The sequence below is a fragment of the Acanthopagrus latus genome, chromosome 21 (assembly GCF_904848185.1).
Source record: "Acanthopagrus latus isolate v.2019 chromosome 21, fAcaLat1.1, whole genome shotgun sequence".
NCBI classification, from domain to species: domain Eukaryota; kingdom Metazoa; phylum Chordata; class Actinopteri; order Spariformes; family Sparidae; genus Acanthopagrus; species Acanthopagrus latus.
The window spans coordinates 11,354,641-11,376,898 of record NC_051059.1 but is presented as its reverse complement, the minus strand read 5'-3'; the positions used below and the strand labels follow the sequence as shown (position 1 = coordinate 11,376,898).

At 40.4% G+C, this 22,258-nt stretch overlaps 3 protein-coding genes across 3 annotated transcripts; 2 read left to right on the top strand and 1 right to left on the bottom strand.

The window, feature by feature from the left end:
- The first annotated feature begins 139 nt into the window (after positions 1-139).
- zgc:66427 (uncharacterized protein LOC406256 homolog) lies at positions 140-7,956 on the top strand. The gene is made up of 5 exons (XM_037083243.1): positions 140-925; positions 2,270-2,365; positions 2,447-2,552; positions 4,865-4,966; positions 5,256-7,956. Exons 1-4 carry the CDS (start codon positions 400-402, stop codon positions 4,920-4,922), a joined length of 786 nt encoding a protein of 261 aa, XP_036939138.1. The 5' UTR covers positions 140-399; the 3' UTR covers positions 4,923-4,966; positions 5,256-7,956.
- A 632-nt stretch (positions 7,957-8,588) lies between these two features.
- On the top strand, positions 8,589-13,961 carry si:ch211-284o19.8 (protein lifeguard 1). Its single transcript, XM_037083362.1, has 6 exons — positions 8,589-9,001; positions 10,213-10,514; positions 10,619-10,819; positions 11,857-11,985; positions 13,145-13,288; positions 13,552-13,961. Exons 2-6 carry the CDS (start codon positions 10,224-10,226, stop codon positions 13,684-13,686), a joined length of 900 nt encoding a protein of 299 aa, XP_036939257.1. The 5' UTR covers positions 8,589-9,001; positions 10,213-10,223; the 3' UTR covers positions 13,687-13,961.
- On the bottom strand, positions 13,745-22,169 carry parp2 (poly (ADP-ribose) polymerase 2). The gene is made up of 17 exons (XM_037083358.1): positions 21,968-22,169; positions 20,634-20,843; positions 20,229-20,387; positions 19,951-20,021; positions 19,490-19,540; positions 18,940-19,036; positions 18,700-18,775; positions 18,516-18,618; positions 18,220-18,373; positions 17,503-17,641; positions 17,347-17,410; positions 17,098-17,232; positions 16,516-16,643; positions 16,249-16,348; positions 15,661-15,759; positions 15,302-15,426; positions 13,745-14,967 (listed from the first exon to the last, which is right to left on the bottom strand). The coding sequence occupies exons 1-17, from the start codon at positions 22,038-22,040 to the stop codon at positions 14,808-14,810; spliced, it is 1,944 nt and encodes a 647-aa protein (XP_036939253.1). The 5' UTR covers positions 22,041-22,169; the 3' UTR covers positions 13,745-14,807.
- Between the last annotated feature and the right edge of the window lie 89 nt (positions 22,170-22,258).

Below are 22,258 nucleotides of genomic sequence, written 5' to 3'. Positions count from 1 at the left end.
TCACAAACAAACACATCAATTTAATACAAACACGTGAATGTCGTTTAATGTTTGAATTACAAACTGTCGGATGACACGGTGACGTTACCGTAACGGTTCGTGTACGGCTCAAAGGAGGAAGCGAAAATGCTCTATTTCCGCTGCAGTAGCGAGAACGGGCACGTCAAAAAAGAAAGGAAAATGTGGACAGTTAGAACAAACTGAGGCCAGAGAAAGACCGTTGAACTGCCTACATCGTCTTCATTAGGCTCAACTGAAAGGCGTATTTGAAGTTACCGGACGAACATTTAGGAGTTTAAGGGTCGTTTCGAGGTTAACTCGTCCCCTTGTTTCTGTGGTGGTTCGCTTTGAGGAAGCAGCTCGGCTAGCCAGCTGAATTAGCTAGCTAGCTCGCCAGAGATGGGGACGAGAGCAAGTCGCCTACAGGAAGACCCGGTTCCCTCTGCTTTCGGAAAAGATGGCACAAAGCGGGATTCCTATCGGCGATCCCGGTGTACCAGGCCCACCAGTCTCATGGTCGACTTTTCGGGGAGCTTCGAGGACACGGAGGCCAACCGGAGCCGATCGGAAGAGGGCAGCGACTCGGACCTGGGGCAGCATGGGGCGAGCGCCGACGGTAGCCCCGCTGACCACCACAGCATCCCTTCTAGTATTAGCCAAGCGTCACCTGCGGACGACAACAACAGCGAGGGGAAACCCGAGGAAGATGGTAACATAAGCCCGGAGCCCCCCGTCGTAGCGGAACATCAGTCCGGAGAGGAGACAGGCCGCACGCCCCACCGCACTTTTTCCGAGCGGCTCCCCGGCAATCGGCACTCTTCCGCCCGCAGCGTTGGCGCAAGATCCGCCCGGGTCCGAGGCACACACCAGCGGCCGGTGTCAGAGGCTTGGATCGGCCTGTACCGTGTTAACAACCGCCATGGCAGTAAGTTAATACATTTACACTGTCCGTTAGTATTTTCCATACATATATATTTTTTAACATGTGTGGCGCGTTCAAAGCAGTTGCCATAATAATTATCTGGTCTCCATCAGTAGTTTTTTTTTTTTTTTGTGTGTGCCTTTAGGTAGCTCACGTTTACGTAAACATTGAGTTTTCCACAGAAGTTACACGGAATGTGTGGATCTGTTGGAGCCTGACAGTATGAACATCATTAAATGACTCAATACCTCGTCATAAAAAAATGACGACATTTGGGGTATGACTGAGACAGACGATTTTCAGCTGAAGACATGAATGTTTGTATGTATTCATTGAAAATAATCTATTAACTGTCAACTTGAATCAGTCATAAAACTAAGATCAAGTCAGAAAAAAAATGCTTCACCTAACTCTACAGCAAACCAAGGACAAAAAAAAAAATACTGCTTCAGTAGTTAACAAATTCAAAAACATTTAGTCTCACACCACAATTTTAATTTTAAATCAAAATATCTCCAAGTGTAACTACCCACTCAGAAATTAAAATGGATTATTTGGGGAATTTACATTCCTGAACAGATAATCTCTTTTCCCGTGCTTGCATGCTGACTAAAATCATAAGAGACCCTATTGTATGAAGCGGAGCAATGGCGCAAAACTGGAAGTGGTGATATACTGGCTCTTTCATGTCTCAAGGCCTGTTGACAGTTGTTGTCAGTGGTAAATCCTGCAGCGAGCAAAATATTAAAGAACCAACCCCCCTTTTTGTAGAAGTGCATTAAAAAGGGAACTGTGCAGTGGAAGCGAAAATGCATTCTTGGTCTGCATTCAACAATCGGATACACAGAAATGGTGGTGTGTCGGCAAAACATTGAGATCGCGAGCCAAAACACAACAGTGTGGTGGGTTTCCCAGGACAGCCCTCTAGCAAGTGTAGGGAAATGGGTCACAACTTCACATGCCCGCTCACTGCTGGCAGCAGCTCATAGATGGAGGAGGAGGAGAATGTAGGGCAGCAAGGCACTGTATCTGCCTGTCTGTCGCATCCACTCATCGCTCTAGCGGTGGCTTTCCCTCCAGCCCTCATCATTATGTGTGCGGTGCATACAGTCAAATTTAAGTTTCTAACTATTTTGGGTCAGTTATACTCGAGGTTTCATCATTCACACTGCCTCATGCAGTCTGATTGGGTTTTATTCTGCTCCACGGTTAGCCAAGTCAGCCTGTGTGTTCTAGCTGTCTTAATACAGCAGTTGTACTCGATGTGATGTTCAGATCATCTATCATTTATATCCCAGCTGTGACAGTGTGTTAATCTCAGCTCCGTTATGTGTCTGCCCTCTGCAGATATCCGCTGTCCATTCTGCTCAAAGCCTTTCCCGGGAGGTCGGATTGAGGATCACTTGTTGAGCTGCCTCACGTCTCCTCCCCTACCTTACAACAGTAAGTACCATGTCACAGAAATGAATGTGTTTTTAAAAAAGGCTGGGAACGCTTATGGTCACTTTGTGCATGTGTTCACAGCGGACGTGCTGAGTAAAGACAGCGGAGAGTGCTCCATCTGTTTGGAGGATCTGGTACAGGGAGAGACCATTGCCAGGCTGGCTTGCCTCTGCGTCTACCATAAGAGGTATCAAAGTTCAGTCGACATATTTGCATTACAATAATATACAGACAGATACAAATGAAAAGAGGGGGGTAAAGATGCAAATGAGTGTGGGTGAGATTAAAAGCAGACATCAGTGCTTATGACAGGAAACATTTATTTGGCTGTTTCCAGAACTGAACGAAATGTGGTAGCTAGAGCTGCAGCAGATTAATCGATTAGTGGATCGAAAGAAATTTAGTTGCCAACTATGGACTGACTCACAATATTTAAAGGACAGCTTGAGTTTACATAAATACATGTACAGGTATATACATTTACTCATGCACAATTACTCTCTCATACAATTATTCCTGTTTGAAAAACCAAACAAAAAAATACAAGGTGGCTCAGTGGACACCAGTTCTCCTACTTCTGTCAAAATAGATATTGATTATGTCACCAGAGTCGGAACTTCAATGTCTACATAGCAATGAACCAAGGGGTTCCTTGATTTGCACGCCATCATGTAAACTTCAAGTCATTTGTAGAGCAAACATGTCAAACTTTTGCTTTTGGACCGTTCCTTGGACAAAAGAAGCAATTTGAAAGCATCACTATAGGCACTGGGAGATTGTGATGTGCGTTTAATTATTTGTAAATATTAAACAGATTTATCACTAAAGGAAATAACTGATAGTTGCATCGCCAGTGGTAACTAGTCTAAAGAGTCTGGAATATAAGGAAGCACTGGTTGTTCTGTACGAGTGGATGTACACGTTTGTGATAATTACAGACCCCCTGTCATTTTCCATGATATGATTAATGTAATCTTGAAAACCAGTGCTGTGATACCTCCATTAAGAATCATTATTTTGAGATAAAATGAGATAAAATGGATTAGTGTAGTATAAGAGTGTAACTCTGTTAACTTTATGTGAAAATGAAAATATCAACAGGTTGCGTGTTTCTGTTATCTAACAGATTATGTTTTAAGTTCAATGGTGTGAATGTTTTCCACTACAGCTTTTACACGTGTAGAATGTGCCGTGTCATTATGTTTTCACAAGACATACTCACAGATGTATCAGATCAAAGTCTTGTGTAAGTGGTTTGAAAAAGAAATGATCACAATGTTGTGAAAGGATCGTGAGTGTTTATGCGCGTTTCAGCCCATTTACTTCTAATTTTCAGTTTCAAAGCACGCTGTAACACTTGTGGTCTTTCTTAACTTACAAGGAGCCATTAGTTTCCCATAATGTCAGTCCAGCGTGACGCTGGACTTGTTGAGACTCGAAATTAACCAAGATTATGTGATCCATCTCATTATGTGTTTTTAAGTGCTTATTGATCCGAAAATCCACACTGAGTTTCCACAGGACAACAATGTGACCCTGATAGCACTCTGATGTTTTACTGTGATGGATAACCAGCACGGAGACAACTGAAATTGAGTTGCGGCACAAGTTAATCTCAGATAAAGCACACAACATGTCTGTCTTTTGTTCTGGTCATAGAACAAGAAGTTCTCAGTTTTGTACCACAGTTTATAGGTGGGGCTGTTTGGCTGTGTAATTGACATTCTGATCCACCCAGTCGAGCAACAGAGATTTGGAAAAAGTCTGGAATGTTAGAATCTAAAAGATGACAGGGTTAGAAATAATTATACAGTGCATGTTCATGTGTTAGTGTCAGACTGCGATGAACAAATATTTCCATTTCTGCTCATCGTTAAACTTCTTTCTTGATTTGTCGAATCTGACCTAAGGTCTTCAAACTTTTCATTTTGTTCGACCAACAATCCAGTCCCCAAATGTGCTGAGTTAACCCTCACACAACGGAAAGAAAATACAGGTTATCACATTTTAAAGAGGGTTATTCACAACCAGCTGCAGTGATTGCCTTCAGATTTGGTTCCCATCATAGAGATTATGGCACATTAAAGTGCTAGCGCACCCTCAGATGCGCTATTGCTACCTATATTACTATTTATCCATGTAGATTGTATTTGTAGGGGTGGTCAAGCTTGAGAGATGTCCGTCTTCTCTTGAATATAATATAACCCAAAAAATACATTTGGAAAAACTCAACAGCAATAACGGTTAACAGAATTAATAACCCACTCTCTCAAGATAATCCACAGAGGTTGTTTTTCGCAGCTTCATGTATGAAAAATGTTTACTTTCAACTGAAAAACACCTTGTCACAATGCTGACGGAGGCGTTCTGACATGAAACTGCTCACAACAAGCTTTATGGATTATCATTAGCCAGGTCCCTTTTTCTTTTTTTTTTAACATGAATGAATCGGAATATAATCTCATGGTGTCCCCTCACCTCTGGTCTCTGTCCACATAGCTGCATTGATTCCTGGTCCAAGGTGAAACCCTGCTGCCCCGAACATCCTTTCGATTGACTGAAGGTTCACATGTATTCCGCACAGTGACCAACCTGACTCAGGTATGTTCGTGTACGACCCACTGAATGACCAGGACATTTAGTTAATTTCAGCATCAGGCACAACGACTATATTGTTCAGCAGAAATACACAAGCCGTGGTTGTGAGAATGGTCTGTGATATTGAATGCACTTCCCACATCGTGAAATGATCAATGATACAAAAATATTATTCATTTGATGTTGATATTAACCACATTGCCCACATCTGTTGCAGACTATATTTGAATGCAGTTGTTACAGTATACATTCCGTTGTCTAATGGTCACTCTGTGTTTTTCCACCCTTACAGGAGACTACATTGAATCCCAATTAAAAAAAAAAGGTGTAATTAAACAAATCGAAGCCCACTGTCCCCCTCAGACGCAAACCCTGTATTTGAGTAGATGGCAGAAGATCCTAAGAGGAAGCTCCACTTAGCGACACCTGACGCTCTCCACGTGGATCAGTCCACTTGAACTTGGTCGAGGCCGTTTCAAGCCAAACTTCAACAGTAAAAACGGTTACTCCAATTTCACTGATCGAGACCTTTGTTGCAACAGAAGCGGTGGAGGTTCCCTTTCTGCGTTAGGGACTTGGCCTGAAAAGGCACAGCATAAAAAAACAAAAAACAAACTAAAACCCCCAGAAAAATCAAACATTATCACCCCAAAATGATGCCCCAGAAAGATGTCAGCCGTGGGGTGGAAGACAAAAAAAAGCTGTCTGAACTGTGACTTTGGATTCTCTCCTGTGTATTTTTTTCTCCCTCCGAATGGGATTGGTCATTTTATCAAGTATTTTGCAGAAAGAGTATTGTTCCATGTCATACATTGGATGAATGTTTTCTTTCCTCGGCTAACCCCAAATGAACCAACCTCACACTGAAAGCGTGAACTTTTACCACATAAACGTTGCTTTACTTTGAACCAGCTGGAGGTTGAGGCTTTGTTTTTGGTGAATGGGGGCTGCTGTTACTAGGTGTTTTTTTGTTTTTGTTTTTGTTGTTTTTTTTTCTTACTACCTGTAAAACATTTCAGGGGAAGTTTGGGGGCTAATTGTTTTTCTGAATAGGTCAGTTTTCTTGTAGGTGGTTAGTTAGCTCTGAGTTTAATGTGCTGCTACTTGCTGAGTGTTTAGAAAGGTTGTAGGTATTTCATAGGGCCATAGTAGCGCTGGTGTTTGCACCAATTTGAGCACTTTTGTCCATCAAGGCTAATTTTTTTTTTTTTTTTTTTTTCCCACAAAAGGTCTGGGTTAAGGTTGTGTGTGTGTGCTTGTTTGTGTGTGTTGATCTGATGACCAAGGACAAAAAATGTCCTGAACATGACTGAAAGTGTGTGTGTGTGTGTGTGTGTGTGTGTGTGTGTGTGTGTGTGTTAACTGTAAATCGCCCAGAAGTCTGCTTGGTCAAGCGGGTTACCCTTTTAATTTCTAATGCTAGTTTTTAACTCCAGTCACTCTGGCGAACATCCTGTAACATGTGGCATTGGTATGCAACATGGTGGCTCATTTGGTCCTGTTCTACATTGTATGAGGTTTGGGTTTTTTGGCCCATAACGCCACCCCCTCCTCCCTCCTCATTCTCAAACCCTCTCTGGGGTGGCGTCCGGATTTTTTTTTTTTTTTTTTTGGACCTGCCCTCAAGAGAGAGTTTTGCCATCTGGTAACACTAATGCCAGATCGGGGAGGGATAAAGGGATGGATGGATTGAGGGATGTATTTTTGGGGGCATGTTTACACCATGTGGCATCTGCCTCGCTTTCCAACACTGGAGGCTATGGACAGCTGATGGTAAATTATTACATAACTAGCCCCCACCACTTTCCCCAATTGTTTTTTTTTTTTTCTTTTTAAGGTTTTTAGATATTATATCATCACATTATGATCATGATTATTGCTAAATGTGTTAAATGGCTTTCCTTTGCCTTTTTTCGTGTGTTGATTGCCTTTGCCTGGTGAAGGGGTTCTTGTGCAAGCAGGTATTTGTAGAGTTTTCAGGGCTGGAAGCACAACAGTAAAGCTGCTCCACAGATGCTGTCTGGTGCAGATTGCGCTCAGGCCAGAGGAAAGTGGGAAAGAACAAAAACATGAATTAACTGCTTTTGCTGCCTGCTCAAGAGGCGAGTCTGTGCCGTGTGCTTTAATCTCTGTGTGTACAAACGGTATGGATCGGTGAAGAGGTCAGTCCAGTGGACAGGTTCGTTCACCCCAGCCCCCCACCCCCACCCCCCAGTGTTCTGCAGTCAGAGGTGCTATGACTTGTCCCGCCACTAGAGGGCAGCCCTGTGCATGTTTCTCATTTTTTGTATTGGTGAATAGAAAAAATAATGCCAAAAGTCTGTCTGTGCATTGGGGGGCATTGAGTGAGAGAGTGCGGAAGACGAGTTGCATTGATCATTAGATGTTACATTTGTTGTGGTGATAAGTTATAATGTTGTACACTTTGGCTGGGAGGGGTGGGGGGGTGTTTGTGTGTGCGTGTGTGTTTTTGGGGGGAGTTGGTGGTGGTGGTGGTTGGGTTGTCAATAAAGATAATAGGCAATCTAAAACCCCACATCACTCACATTTTCTTTCTTGCCCCCCCTCTAAGCTGTGTGGTGCAATACCTCAATTTTTACCAATGCTAACTAAACGCTCTGTGTGTAAACAAGCTCCTCTCCAACCAAGGATGGTATTTTGTATAAATGTCCCTAAATCCTTGGTCTTGAATCGCAGGGCGCTGATGCCCCCTGTGCGCCCTGTGCTTTGAGGCCGACATATTAGATGAGAATGTCTTTCAAAGAGTCACCACAGCGGTATCTGCATCCCCAAGATATGGACAATCTGCCTTTTACTCTGGTATAAAAACAAATTGAATTTTATTTATTAAATTGTAAATATGTAATGCAATTCAAGAAAAATGGCTTGGTCTTTGTCTGTTCAATATACTGTTTCTAAGCTCCGATCTTTTGTATGTCTCAGAAATTGTTTTTATATGTATTTTTTACAATAAATATGTGTGAGAGACGTTTTGTGAATGTCTGTTTGTGTTTTTAAGTGTCAATAATGCGTTTGTGCTTGTTTGTGCTGTTCAGTGAGACCTAAAACAGGACACAGCATCCTGAAGAGTTTAGTTTTAACAAGAGAATTTAAATTACGTACACTTAACATACAACAAAGCACAAGGAAATAGACACTAAAAGGTTAAAGAACAGCATCCACATTTATTAATTGACTAACTTGGTTGGAACAAAACCATTTTTAAAGCGTTCACTGTTTGTTCCTACAGTGAAAGACTAAGCTGTAAAGATGCAGTTTCAGGTTTATAAATGCTCGGTCCCCGGTGTAAATAAAACCTATACTACAAAGCAAGCAGAAGATTGTGTGACACCATTCAACAGAGGTATAAGTGGACGTGGTGGTGAGATTTATGTGTTTCAGCAATCCAAAATTCAACTTTTAATCACTCCTTTTAGCTTGATGCTGGAACTTTCACTTTCAGTTTGAATTTATGGCAAACAATCTGGAGATGTGGTCAGTCACAGGCCTGATTACTGCAATTAACATTTCTGCCTGGCAACAGCTGACACCAGTGGTTCCTGAACAATTTTAGGTTGAATATTCCTAGACACACTTTTTTGGGGGTCAACCAAGATCTTTAATGACATCAGCTTATGTTCTAGGAGACATAAAAGGTCCTTTTTTTTTTTTTTTTACCCTTTTCTTACATTTTATGAACTAAAATATCTTATGATAAAATATGTGTACTTTAAGTGGACTCAAGTCTGGACAGGCAGCTTTTGATTGTTGACCCTGAAAGACCAACATGGGGACCTTTGGAAGTTCTGAGACCTACCTTGATGACCTCTAACCTTGTCTGAAGCAACAGTGGAGTTTCCGCAACATGAGGCTTCACAGACAGGAATTTTTTTTTCCCCACCTCATGTTGAGAGGAAGTGAAACTCTGCACCACAGGTTACACATAAAGAAAGGTCTTTGTGTGGTCTCCTTCACACAGCACTGTTAGGTGTTGGACTGTGACTGTTGTCAGACACAAATATAATCCAGGAGAAAAAGGTAAGTGTTCTTCATTTAAAGAACTTGCTCTGTGTGTATTGTCCTCGGCTTTTTCTGCTTGTAGTATTTACGATGTATTTTCAACATTACTGGGTCAACAATACTCCTTTAAAGCTTTTTGTGTGTTGCTAATTTATCTGCTCTAGCTTTTCCAATTATTTGTGTACAGATATATAATGGTCCAAAATGATGTGAAATTGCATTATCACAGAGGTGGCAAAAGTACATATTCACACATTCTTCAGTCGAGTACAGATAGTTGTGTGAAAAAAGATGCACTGATGCAAATTCTTAAAAGTACAGGATCTGAAATGTCCCTTTTAAGGACATTTCGAATGGGCATTTCTGTGCATAGCTAGCTGAACCTCATGTCATAATAATATAATTCAAAGACTATTAAACTTCAAGGTAATATCAGTGGGATTCATCTGAGCTGTTCGCAAACACACCAGAAGGATAGCTGATTGACTGAGTCTCATTCACAGGACGTCAGGTAACGACATTTTGGTAAAGCGTCATAAATAATCGATAACTCTCCTCAGATGCATTAAATCTAAAGCAACAAACCAGTTTTGAAAATATAACAAGTAGAAAGTACATCAGTTGTGTTCAAATGTAGGGAGGGAAAGAAAAAAAGCTTTCCTGTGTAAAAATCTACTTAAATATTTGCTATTTGTTACTCTCCACCTCTGCTCATACCTGTACGTAAATCTTCAACACTGACATGAATTTAGCGAAGTTACCAGGTTTTCTTTAAACCAGATGCAATGGCACAACACCGGCTTCCTCACCATGTTTGCTGAGTGAAAGAGAAGTGGCCCCAAGGCTCAAGTTTTACTTCCGTATCTTTACTCCGTTCTGTGGCAACCAGCCAGCAGTATGTCTGGTTGCACTTAGAAATCCAGATCTGATGTAAGAAGCCCTGTACATGCTGGGGGGCACACGTGCATCTACGTCAGAGACAGACAGGACAGGAACAGGCACAAACAGGCCGTCTTTTGCTGTATGTACCTCTATATACTGTATCAACAACATGGGCTGACATGGACACGTCCCTCTGAGTAGCTCAGACACCAAATTTAAATTGGTTAATCATGCAGTACATTAAATCACAGGAAACCGGACCTTCCCGCTTGCTGCTTAACAGAATGTATTCCATCTGCCCCGCGTTTGTCCTTTGTGTTTGACTGAACTTTGTCTTCACCCCTCAGTTTCCTCCACTATGTCAGACACAGCCGACCACCTCACGTCCAAAGAGACACAGCACGCTCCTTCTTATGATGTGTCCCCACCACCACCGGCATACTCCTACCAGGGGGAGCAACCTCCACCCTACTCCGCAGCCCCATGTACATATCCTCCACCCAAAGCTGAGACAACTTGCACCTATGAGCCCACTGGTGGGTACGAGTCCTTCAGGGACATCATACCAGAGGCCCCGTCGGACACGACCCCACTCATATCCTCATCTTCATTTGATGACAGGACAGTGAGGAGAGGGTTTGTCAGAAAGGTCCGTAGGTCTGAGAGCTTGTGAAACATGAATTTCCCAGCCTGGTGTCAGGACCCTCCTCAGGGTTAGGCTCCTAAGATTCAGTGATGAATTTCCCCGAACAGGTGTTCAGCATCCTGACCGTCCAGCTGCTGTTCACCTTCAGCGTGGTGTGCGTGTTCACCTTCTCCGACGTGGTCAAAGAAGCGGTGCAGACCAACCTGCCGGCCTACCTCAGCTCCTTCATCATCTTCATCGTGGTCGCCATCGCCCTCAGCTGCTGCCAGTCCTTCAGTCGGCGTCACCCCTGGAACATCATGGGACTGGTGGGTTGAAACGCCAAACATATCAGAACGTGTAACACAATATAGACTAATTAGGGAGGGAAAAATATCACATTGCCGTTATTTTGAGAGTTATTACAATTGGGATACGATTCACAATTACTGGGAATGGTCGTTTTTTTGCGTTACATTTTTCTTTCATGAAAAAAAAAATCAAATAAAAACATCATATACTTTATGGTATATGGTATACGTTTGATTAATCGTGCAGCTCTAATACGTAAATCAAGGCAACAGAACATTTGAACGATAGACAAAAAGAACAGTTATATGATGAAAGAGTCGTAGCTTTGTCGTTTAAAAGATCATACACATATATTGGATATGAAACATCTGAGGTCACACAGTCACACTCACACAGTCACACAGAGAGAAGTGAAAGATGTTATCATGTTAGTAGGTGGGCTGCTGCTTTACTGGAAAGAACTACTTCACTAAAAACTTGGGGTCAAATCCAACCTGTGGCTTTTTGCTGCATGTCCCTCCACCCTCTCTCACACCCTGTTTCCAGTCATCTGTCTAAGCTTTGGTGGCAGGAAAAGGCCCCAAAACTATTTTTAGTAGCAGGTTTAAAAGTGATAACGACACATTTTGGCCAGTTATTTTCCTCGACATTTAGACCTCTCCTATTTACATGTAAATGGCCTGTGAGAACCTGGCACATCAGCAGTTGTTTTCTTTCATTTTCACTGTTTAAAAATAAAAAGGTCAGTTTCCTCTAAAGTTGTGTTCACATGCTCACAGATTCTCTTTTTGCCTTTGAGGTTTTGTTGGCATGTTAAATTGGTACAGGCTCTATTGTGGTTAAATACTCAGGGTATTGCACAAACACTCATCATACATACACAAGACTGTAATTATCAATATGTATAAATAATCTGGATCATTGACTCTTTTTCACTTTTTTTTCACAGACTCTTTTTCAGGCAGTTAAACTTGTGAATTTATTAGGCAAACTATGAAAAAACTTTCCTGAGATACTACTGGAGATGTGTAAAATGTTGACTTTGTACCTACAGGTTGTGGTCACCCTGAGTTTGTCGTACATGGTTGGAGCCATCGCGTCCTTCCACAACACTACTGCTGTTGTCATCACGATGGGAGCAACGCTCGCCATCACCGTTGCGATCATTGCATTCTCCGCACAGGTTAGATAACCAGGCTGATGATCCATGTTGTTTGCACTGGTGAATCGTATCCGAAGAGGCGAATGTGAATGTAGCCCTGAAAACTGTTGTCGGTCAACCAGGACCTTTAATGACATCAGCTTGGCTTTGGGAGACCAAAGAGGTCAATTTTCACTCTTTTCTGACATTTTATGAACTAAAAACTATTTGATAAATGAAAAAAATTTCCTCTCAGACGAGTGCTTGAATGTTGACATTATCTGTTACTGAATCCTGTCTACTTGTGTTGTCTATTACAGCTGTTCTTACTCAGCTGTATCCTCTGTACAAACAACAGATAGACTTTGGACTAAACAAGTGGAGTTTGTTTGTCAGCAGTGTTAAACACAAACTAAATTGAGAGAATTGTCAACATTTTCCTTAATTTCTCTGGGCACAATGCATACTTAGGTATCCTGAGAATGATTAGGTGCCTGGGACCTATGTGTGAGAACAATTTGATGCTCATCCATATAAGTATATGTTTCATTTGATATTGGATCAGGCTTGATTGAATTATGGAGGCCTGTTGGGCCTTAGCGGAGGTATGAGCTCTTCTGCCATCCTGGTAATAAAGGTGTTGAATTTAAGTGATAATGTGCAAACTGTGTTAGACACTATGTGAAGAACCCAGTCAACACTATGCTCCAATACACATTTTTCTTAAATACTATAAAATTCAGAAGTTTTATTTGTCACATGCTCTTTTTGTGCAGTATGATGCAGGCCAGGGTGGTTTTCTATTGAAGAAGTGCTGCGAGGTTAGTGTTTAGTATGGAATGAGAACCAGAATCAGAGGAAAACAGGCATTAAAAAAGGAAATAAATAAATCAATATTCCAAATATAAAATCATAGTAATACTGGTTGTGCGGTAAAAGTATTAAACGACTCAGTGTATATTGGTCAAGTGTGTAGAGGGCTGTGAAATGTTTCAGTATATATAAAAAATGTGAAGTGCATTTCTGTAAACTGATCAACATATGTGATGCACCGTATGTTGATTAACACAGCTGCTATGAAGTACAGTTTTTAGGGTTTTTCGAACCATGCAAGTTCTTGACAATGACCAAAGAAAATCAGGACAAAGTATGTTTCAATAAAATGAATCAATGTGCTAATATCTTTCTGTGTTCTTTGCAGACTCGTTATGATTTCACTGTCTGGTACGGTGTTCTGCTGATTCTGGTTGTGGACTTCCTCATGTTCGGGTTCTTCTGCACCTTCTACTACTCCTACATCACTGAAGTTGCCTATGGGTGTCTGGGTGCTCTGCTGTATTCACTGGTAAGGGGATAAAAAACTAAAATACCCTATAATAAAAGTACCATAATTTTGACTTTATACTTCCACTCACATTTTGGAGGCAGTGTGAAAACAGTCAGCGTGACCTTTAAAAACTGAAATGCAGCTACCATTAATTTAATTCTTCACATCTGCGCTTTTCATATGCTGACGTGTTAATATAAAGTCTATTACGCTTACAGCCATAATTCATTTAGGTATCTGGTATTAAACTCTCACCCTGTCCTAAATATTCTCTGTCTCAGTTCCTGATGATCGACTGTCAGCTGCTCATGGGGTCGATGAGCTACCGTCTGGATCCAGAGGAATACGTCAACGCTGCTCTCACCCTCTATCTGGACGTAGTGCTCATCTTCCTCTACCTACTGGGGAGGAGGTGAAACTGTATACACACTGTAAATATACACAAAATTAACAAACACAGACCAGCACTCCCCACATAGAAAATGTCCTTTATTATTATTATTAATATTATCATCATGTATAAAATGAAGCTACATCCTGTTTTATGTGACAATAAATGAATGAGCATCAGATCTTTGACAGAATCTTTGTCGAAGTTTGACATGAATGTATTTATAAAATTGCTGTTCTGTATTTTTTTTTGTTACACACTGCACTTTAACCCACCTACAAATAAAGGCTTTCAATTTAATTAACAAGACACATTCATTAACATTTTGGTACATCTTCAGTGTAAATGCTCGCTTCAAACCTGCCAAGAGAACCTTCCAAATCATGACATTTCAGTAAGAGACTGCAAATCTGATACTGGAGATCCATAAGGCTTTTTGTGTTGCCTAAAGCACCAAAGCAGAAACCGAAATGCACAGAATGTTGCTATATGTAACATGCAATACAGTACAACTTGTGTTTATAACATACACAAGATTTAGCATCATGGACGAAAAGTAGTGCAAATTTTTCTTTTTACTGTATCTATGTTACAATGTCCTTCACGTCCTTAAATGTCCAAAACCATAACATACTCAGTTGACGTTCTTTAAGGAGTAAAGAAACCAGTAAACATATACATTTGAGACACTGGAAGGCAAGTATTTGGACAGTCTTTTCTAAAAAAAATTACTCAAACCGATTAATCGAAATCAAAATAATTGGTGATTAATTTGACAACTAATCGATTAATCGTTTTGCCCATAAAATATCATTATCTGTGAAAAGTGCTAGCTATCACCTTTCACAGCTGAAACGTATGTATGAAAATTGTTTTTTTTTTTTTTATTCAACCAAACTCCAAGGATATCAGATATGATAAGTAGAAAAATGTCATCACATTTGAAAAGCTACAACCAGATAATATTTTGCATTTTTTGCTTAAGAAATAAAAAACGATTGACTGATTATCAAAATAGTTGCCAGGTTTAACATCCTATTCCCCAGATCCAAGAGCTGAACAGCATCTAACTGTACATGACTGAGTGATGTATCATCCCCACTTCATGGAGAGCAATTCCCCTGGAAATCTCCAGATTGCACAGCCTCACCACAGTGAAGAGTAGTTGAACTTGACCCGCAGCAGGTACCTCATGCGAGTCTGGGCAGGGTTGTAAACAATGAACTCATTGTACAGGAGGGAGTAGCTGTTATGTTTACCCACCCCAGTCTTCACCCCCGGCCCCATCGGCACAGTCACACCATCCCTGAGAAACAGAAAGAGGAAGACATATGAAATGTTTTAGATTAGAGATTTCAAGACTTTGGCTTAAGATGTGCTTGACATGAACTGAAACCAGTTGCTATGACATCATCGTCTCTAAAGACAAAAGAGATCCTTTATCGGCTCCCTCGTAAAGCTAATAAAGAATAAAAAATTCTCTGTGCTCTTCAACCTGCCTCCTTTTTTTTGTTTTTTTTTTTGCTAATGTAATTAACAAACTCTCAGATAATGTATTGATTTTTGTTGTGTAACACTGAGCACATCTGAATCAATGTCTGGCCTGTATGAAATGTGTCAGTGTAATGAGACTGACTCACAGAGTGACAGAGTTTTTGGGGTCAGGTCCAGTCTGTCCCAGGCCCTTGGTGCTGTGTTTCCCAGCGGGCAGATTGTTTGCCTCGTAGTCGGCATCCAGCAGCTCGTTACTGTCACCCAGAGCGACCTGCAACCACACAGACACGAAGCATGGACACTGAAACAGCTGCATCACATCTGGGCCGAACATGTTATGTCCATTGTTAAAAGGAGTTGTTGAACTTTGCTTTGACAGCCCTCAGTGTATACATATTCTTTTTAACTCCTTTCTTCAGTAACAGGATTGTTAAATAAGTAAGTACAGATAGAAATTAGGTAGAATACATTCAATCACCTCACAGAGAATAATTAATGAACTTACCTCACACAGTAGCAGCAGTCCAGTGTCATTGTTTTGATTGGCAAAGCAGTAGTTGGCACTCTTTGATGACATGTCAGCAAAATAAATCCCTTTTCCAAACTAGATGAAAGAGGAACAGAGAGTGCATTTGTATTTATTAACTGTATATATTTATCTTCAGTTTTCCTCTTACTTTCAATCACATTGCTGACTATGTGACCTACTCTTGAATTGTTAACATATTTATCTAAATTTGAGGTTATCATCCAGAGTAATGCTTATTCTTGCACAGTTTTTACTTTTTAATCACCTTATTTTAGCAAAACCAGCACTGGCATTCACCTTACAGTTGAACTATCTCTGTCTGCGCATAATGACAGCTCTTTGCAGTACTTCCAGTGGCTAGATTATCACTTCACTGTTGTGTTCTTATATTCTTGATTTTACTCCCTGGTGTCACTTTTTATTCTGAAATTCTTGTGTTAAGTGGGGTTTTAGTATGCATCATTAATTCCACGGGATGCCTAAATTTCCCTTGATTGTGTATCTAACTATCTACAATCACATGAAAATTGCATATATTTATATGTTATTTTCGGTCCATCCTACCATGTAACCAGTGACGGGAGCTTCTGGTGGGGCTACTCGGAGCCCCTGACTCAGGATGCCGACCCAGTTAGACAGACGGGAACCGTGCCACAACAGAGTCCTAGCAGAGGACGAGCATAAGTTAATTTTCAAGAACACAATATTTTCATTTAGATCATTGTCCATAATCATGCAGGCAAATATGAAGAAGTACCGCAAATACAGTACATCATCTGAAGCTGTAATGGTTGTTTATACAAATATAACACGCAGCAGGCTGTGTATTACCTGTTGTGTAACTGTGAGAGGAAGCTGTTGCTCTCCCCGTCTCTGTCCACCGAGAAAATGTCAAGGACAGTCATGTTGTAGTCAGAATGGGTGGGGGCGTGTGTGGACTGTAGATACTTTTCTATTACCTTCACATGGAAAAGAGGAAAAGGACATGTTATTTCAGATTAAGATTCACTGGGTTTAATAGTTTGGTATAACTTCTGCTCTCTGACTATGATTCTGTTATCTAGAAGCTGCAAAGTAAATCTCCTGCTGGAGCTGGACCTGTCTGGCTCTCACCACAGGAGATGGATGTTTTTGTCTGGAAGCAAGTATACCAAAGACTCAGCAGGGAGGTTGCCTCGACTTTTCTACATATAAAGTCTGCAATTTTTCTCATTTTAAGTTGCCAAAGACACTACCTACTGTCACATTACTGTTGTTTGTTCTTATTATATCACTGTGTGGGTTGAAGTGTGGGACATTTATTTTTTATTTTAAAAGCCTAGTATCATCCAGTGAAAGATCTGCTTTGTGTTCAGACATTTTTAGACATTTCAATAGTATCAAAAACTATATTTAGGATATTGAAACACAGACCTTGTACTCATGGCTGCTGGAGTCAACAGGCTGCAGTTGGCACTTGAGGGATCTGTACTGTCTGTCCAGGGGATGTTCATCACTGTTTTCACTGGCCTGAACCATTTTCACTGCAATCTGAATATCACTAAGAGCCTTGAATGAAGAAATAAGAAAGCAATTTATATAGATGTGACAGTAAGGATCACACATTAAAGTGAGGACATAAAATAATATTTGTAGACCTCAACTATATGATAACTCTCTTACCTCCAACAGTGCAATCTTTTCCTTCAGCTCATCTTCTGTACGGATGATTGGAGGAGTTTTCAACCTGGAGAATTACATCTTTTAGTTAAAGCAAAACAGACATCACTTTTCAACAATAACAGTGTATCTTCATCTGTACAGCTACATATTCCCCACCCGAAGTCATGGGGGATGCGGGTGTAGAACTGGTTGCATGCTTCCAGCAGATCACGACTGCTGCCCTTCTTTTTCAAACAATCCTCGATTTTCTTCAGTGCCGAGTAGCCTGCATGAATCTGCTCTGAGGTCAGTTTGCCTGCAATAAAATAAGGAAAATAGGGAATATGAAATGAGAAACCCAGTGATGAAAGGTTTTTAAATACTGGTCATGAAGATACTCATACAGTGAGGGGGAAGGTTGGTGCTAAAGTAATGACTTTGAGAGCTTGTTTTATTGCATTTTTGGATGATGCTGTAGCATCTTAAAAGGGTAGTTTGTTGGACGCTTAGTGATGATCTTAGATATTTTTGCCTTTATATTTTGCCATCAGATTGGAGCTGTTTTTTTACACTCTCCGAAGCTGCCAGTCTCCTTTGACAAAAACAGTCTAATTATTTTGTAGAACGCAAGGGTGTCTAGTCTACAGCTGCCCTGATTAGTTGTTTGTATCAATGTGTGACTTTGGTGAATCTTAACTAACCTCACCCACACACAATGGCGTAAACAAACTAACCAATTGAGGTAGTGCTACACACGCAAATCCCATGTTCTCCAAGGTCACATTTTATCAAAACAAGTTGGACAGCTTTGAAGAACAGGACAGAAAAGGATGTTTAACAGGAAAAAATATTTTTTTATTTCTGATGTGATTTTTTTGATTCTGTCAGACTGACCGAGAGGAGCTTTCCGGGTGTCAAACTTCATCTCCAGCACACACTCCTCCATGGCTTTGAGGTCACAGATGAGCTCCAGGAGAGACTGGATCTTCACGTCCAGCTTGGAGGTCCTCTTTTTGGGCGCAGCATCCACTGTGGTCTCGTTCTCTTCCTAAAACCATGAAATATATCTATGCTCTTAACGACAACCTTAACTGTAGTTAAACTGAAACCCTTATTTCCAGGTTGCCAGTCCTAATTACAAAAATACTGAGAGGATAAATAGGTCGTTGGTTCTTTGTGTTGTCCCTTACCTTTTTATTCGTGCTGTAGTCCATGAACACCATGTCATATTTCCCAGGTACTTTCTCAAAATTTGCTCGGTCTGCCCACTGATTCTTGGTCTTGTCATGGAATCTGTGACAAGTTTCAGACTTTTACTTGACTTACTCTGATGTGAAACATCTCTAAATGTTTTTTTTCATTGCACAATCTCACTTTTTCTTGAAGATATCTTTGGCTTTTAAAAGGTCTCCACCACAGGCTGTCAGACTGTTTTGACCCACTTTTCCCACTGAAAAAAACAGTAAGGGAAACCAACCAAAATAAATTAAACCACTTAGTTTACATTTTAGAAAAGACCTTCCAAACTGCAGGATTTCCTTAATATCCTGTGTTAAAACAAACATTTCTATACATATATCAAGCATGCTAACAATAACAGGCACATCGGCTCACCTCTGCCCCATCTCAACCACACACTGTAAGTCTTGGAGTTGTCGTCTTCCAGCAGCTGGAGCAGGTAGTATTTGTTGTTGTTAAACTGAAGATTTGTCTGCAATAAGACAGAAGGCAGTTGCTACAAGTCAAACAAATATATACTCACTTTCCAACAAATTAAATTGTAAAATTAAAATACATAATAACAGGATACTTTTGAAGCTTTCACTAGATTTGTTGATTTTGTGCAACAGTATGACAGTTGCATTATTAGCTAAAAAAAGAATCATGTATCAGATGAAGACATTGCTGTGTAAGTGAAAATTGTCAGGATGTTAGAGGGGGGCAAAAAGCATAGTTAAATAAATGTTGTTCTAAAATCATCAGTTGCTGAAATATGGTGAGTAGTTGCAATAAGAATATCTGTCAGACTATTTACTAGTCAGTCAGTTACTACTCAATAAGGAAATAAAGAGTACAGCTTTTGAATTTTGACTAAAAAGCACTTCATGAGTGTTACAAATTCCCCTCCAAACTTTACAGGACACTTTTTTAGTAAAGACTTTACCTGGTTGAGCATCGCATCGTAAACATCATTTCCTTCACTGTAAACATGAGCCTGAAATACAAAGAGATCGAAAGAAGGAATAGTGAAAAAATGCCTACCTCAACAAGTAACAGTGAAAGAACTGAGGAACTATTCACCTCTCGTTTTTATTCAGGGTTGATTGAGAGTAATGCTCTCTTTTTCGGGAACGGTTTCATCATACAGAAGATGTTTAACTTGTCTTCTGTAAAGTTGGGCATTCAGCAGATGGGGGTGTTTGGTGAGCCTGCCTCAAGTGGCTGTTTGAGGAACTGCAGTTCATTGGCAGATATTCTGATGTGTTGTCTTAATTTTTCAGCTTAAGAGGTTACTGCTGAGATTGTGAAAGATTATCAATGTATTTTTAAGAATTGAACTAAACCTGAGCACCCTACATTGCACAACAATCATTTAAAAGATGCATTTAAACATAGATAATGTACCTTTCCAAGTTTGGCTTTGCATTCAGCATCCACTGGAGCTTTTCCTTTCATGATCACTGTCTTCACAACCTCTGTTCATCATCCAAAGACCAGAGAGAAACTATTAATTAGGTCAACTGACATCTAATATGAAATATAGGTAAAACCACATCCTTTAAAAAACATAAATCACTTGATGATTTTGCTGCAATTACTCCACCTTGTAGATCGCCAATTACTGAGCAACATCACATTACCATTTCTAAAGGTATCAAAAATTAGATCACTGCTACCTTCACCTTTTATTTCCTCTTTGGGCATTACTTCGGTTTTTGTTTGACTCTTGCTTTGTCCTCTCTTCCTCTTAGCTGCAGGTTGCTCTTCTGTCTCCTCTTCCTTTTTAACTTGAACTGGTTTCACATTTTGAGCTGTTAAGTCACAGGCATCATTTGAACCTTCTGCACAAAAGAAGACAACAGAAAAAAACACATTAAATTCCTTCAGTATTTTTTTTCCCAAATCATTTCTTCTACTGACTACTTGATAAAGTATTTCCTAAAAAAGTTAGAAAGTGTGAAATGGAGAAAATCCGAACAGAGGGCATGACAAATGTTGTCAACAATTTCAAATTCAACAGCTGATCTAAAATGAAACAGTACTGTGGCAAAATGGTCCATATGGCATAACACAAAACACACACATACCTGGTTTAACTGTCTGGGAGCGAATCTTCCTCTTGTACTTGGTCACAGGATTAATCTGGACCATCTTCTTCAGGTCGACTTCGTAGGTCATCCCAGAGCCCAGAGACAGAGTGACGGAGGTTTCTCCTGAAGAGACGGCTGAGTCCAACAAGGCGCAGTCTGAAGGTGAGTATGGTTCCCACTGTCCTTCATCTCCTTTCCACTGCCACACTGATCACACATAGAGAAAATACAGTTAGATACTTTATTACAAATGCATCAACTCAAATATTACAAACTAGCCCTTTTATACATTTTGGTATATCCTGATTCATCTTTTACTCGCAGCATGGAATGTAACTAAGTACATGTATTAATTTACTGTACCTAAGCACAAGCAGTTCAAGTACTAATGAGTACTTCCATTTTATGACACTTAATGCTTTTTTTTTTATATGCTTTTTTGTAGGGCTGCACAATTAATCAAAATACTATTAAAATCAAATATGGCCAAGTAAACTACACAAATTGCTGAATCTGTGTTTTTTTGTTAAGGTAATATGTTTGACACAACTGCATTATATGTGTAGTGCTGCAGGGATGCCCTGCCCAGACCCAACAAATATTAAATCATCATGATTTCAATAGTTTTTCAGTGAGTACAGCTGCAACAGGTGCACAGAAGAAGGAAAAAAGAACCCTCCTGTACACTGTTCATATCACTTGCAAAGTTTAAGAACAATGTTTCAGTGCTCAGACCTTCATCAGGTTATCTTACAAGACAGTGATGGAGACCATCTTAAATAGGTTGGTAGACCCATGTGGACCAGTCAGGTCACAGAAGGCTCTTAAAATACTATCACACTCCCCTGGTCCTTACTGAAAGAAAAGACTGGTGTAGTTTGTCCTGTAGTCCAATGAAAATGGAAATTGTGATACAGATCTTATCTGATTCAACAGCACCCCAAACAATAATAAGAAATGAATCAACACCTCTCTGAAACCAAATGTCTAAACATTATAACCTTCAGGGCTTGGTACAGGGCTGCTAGCTAACTAGCTGTGCCTTATAAACTGGCAACTGGGTGCATATTGGTATTCACCAAAGACCTTTAGGTCTGCGGTAATAACAGGTTGACATGTTTTACTCACATGGTCAAATTCTAACAGGCATAGATAGTATAAGTATAAAGTGGTTGATTCCTACATCACTTGCAACAACAATTAAGCTATAAATACAAAACGTGTATTTCCTGATTTTCTCTGCCTGTACATGTCCTGAGTCCACATGTGACGTAGTTACAGATGCTAGCTATCCTGGCAGGCTAGTCCTCCAGCGCGAAACATGCACCAACCTGTTTCAGACCGCACTTCTTCACTTTCTTGTGCACACTGACTTTTGTTTCTCGAACTTCTCGCACGCCTCATCCTGATTTGTTAAAAATGTCTAGTTCTGTGCAGTGACAGAAGGGACACGGTAACAACAAAGAGGGCGAAAAACTTTCCCCACCACTGTTTCCTGGCCGGTGCGGAGTCTCACGCATGCGCTCTCTACACCTCAGTCCAAAAGCGTGTGCAGTGGATTCGCCGTCACCATGGCAACGGTTTGGGCACAAACCTGAAACGATTTTATTTTTTGATTATTT

Bases quoted from the DNA above. Each gene is read 5' to 3' on its own strand.
- zgc:66427 (XM_037083243.1), top strand. From the start codon at position 400: ATGGGGACGAGAGCAAGTCGCCTACAGGAAGACCCGGTTCCCTCTGCT. The intron at 926-2,269 runs GTAAGTTAATAC...TGCCCTCTGCAG, and splicing joins TGTTAACAACCGCCATGGCA to ATATCCGCTGTCCATTCTGC. The intron at 2,553-4,864 runs GTATCAAAGTTC...CTGTCCACATAG, and splicing joins CTCTGCGTCTACCATAAGAG to CTGCATTGATTCCTGGTCCA.
- si:ch211-284o19.8 (XM_037083362.1), top strand. From the start codon at position 10,224: ATGTCAGACACAGCCGACCACCTCACGTCCAAAGAGACACAGCACGCT. The intron at 10,820-11,856 runs GTGGGTTGAAAC...TTGTACCTACAG, and splicing joins CCTGGAACATCATGGGACTG to GTTGTGGTCACCCTGAGTTT. The intron at 13,289-13,551 runs GTAAGGGGATAA...TCTCTGTCTCAG, and splicing joins GTGCTCTGCTGTATTCACTG to TTCCTGATGATCGACTGTCA.
- parp2 (XM_037083358.1), bottom strand. From the start codon at position 22,040: ATGAGGCGTGCGAGAAGTTCGAGAAACAAAAGTCAGTGTGCACAAGAA. The intron at 18,776-18,939 runs GTGAGCCGATGT...TGTTTTTTTCAG, and splicing joins GTGGTTGAGATGGGGCAGAG to TGGGAAAAGTGGGTCAAAAC. The intron at 16,644-17,097 runs GTCTGTGTTTCA...TTCCATGTGAAG, and splicing joins CCAGCAGCCATGAGTACAAG to GTAATAGAAAAGTATCTACA.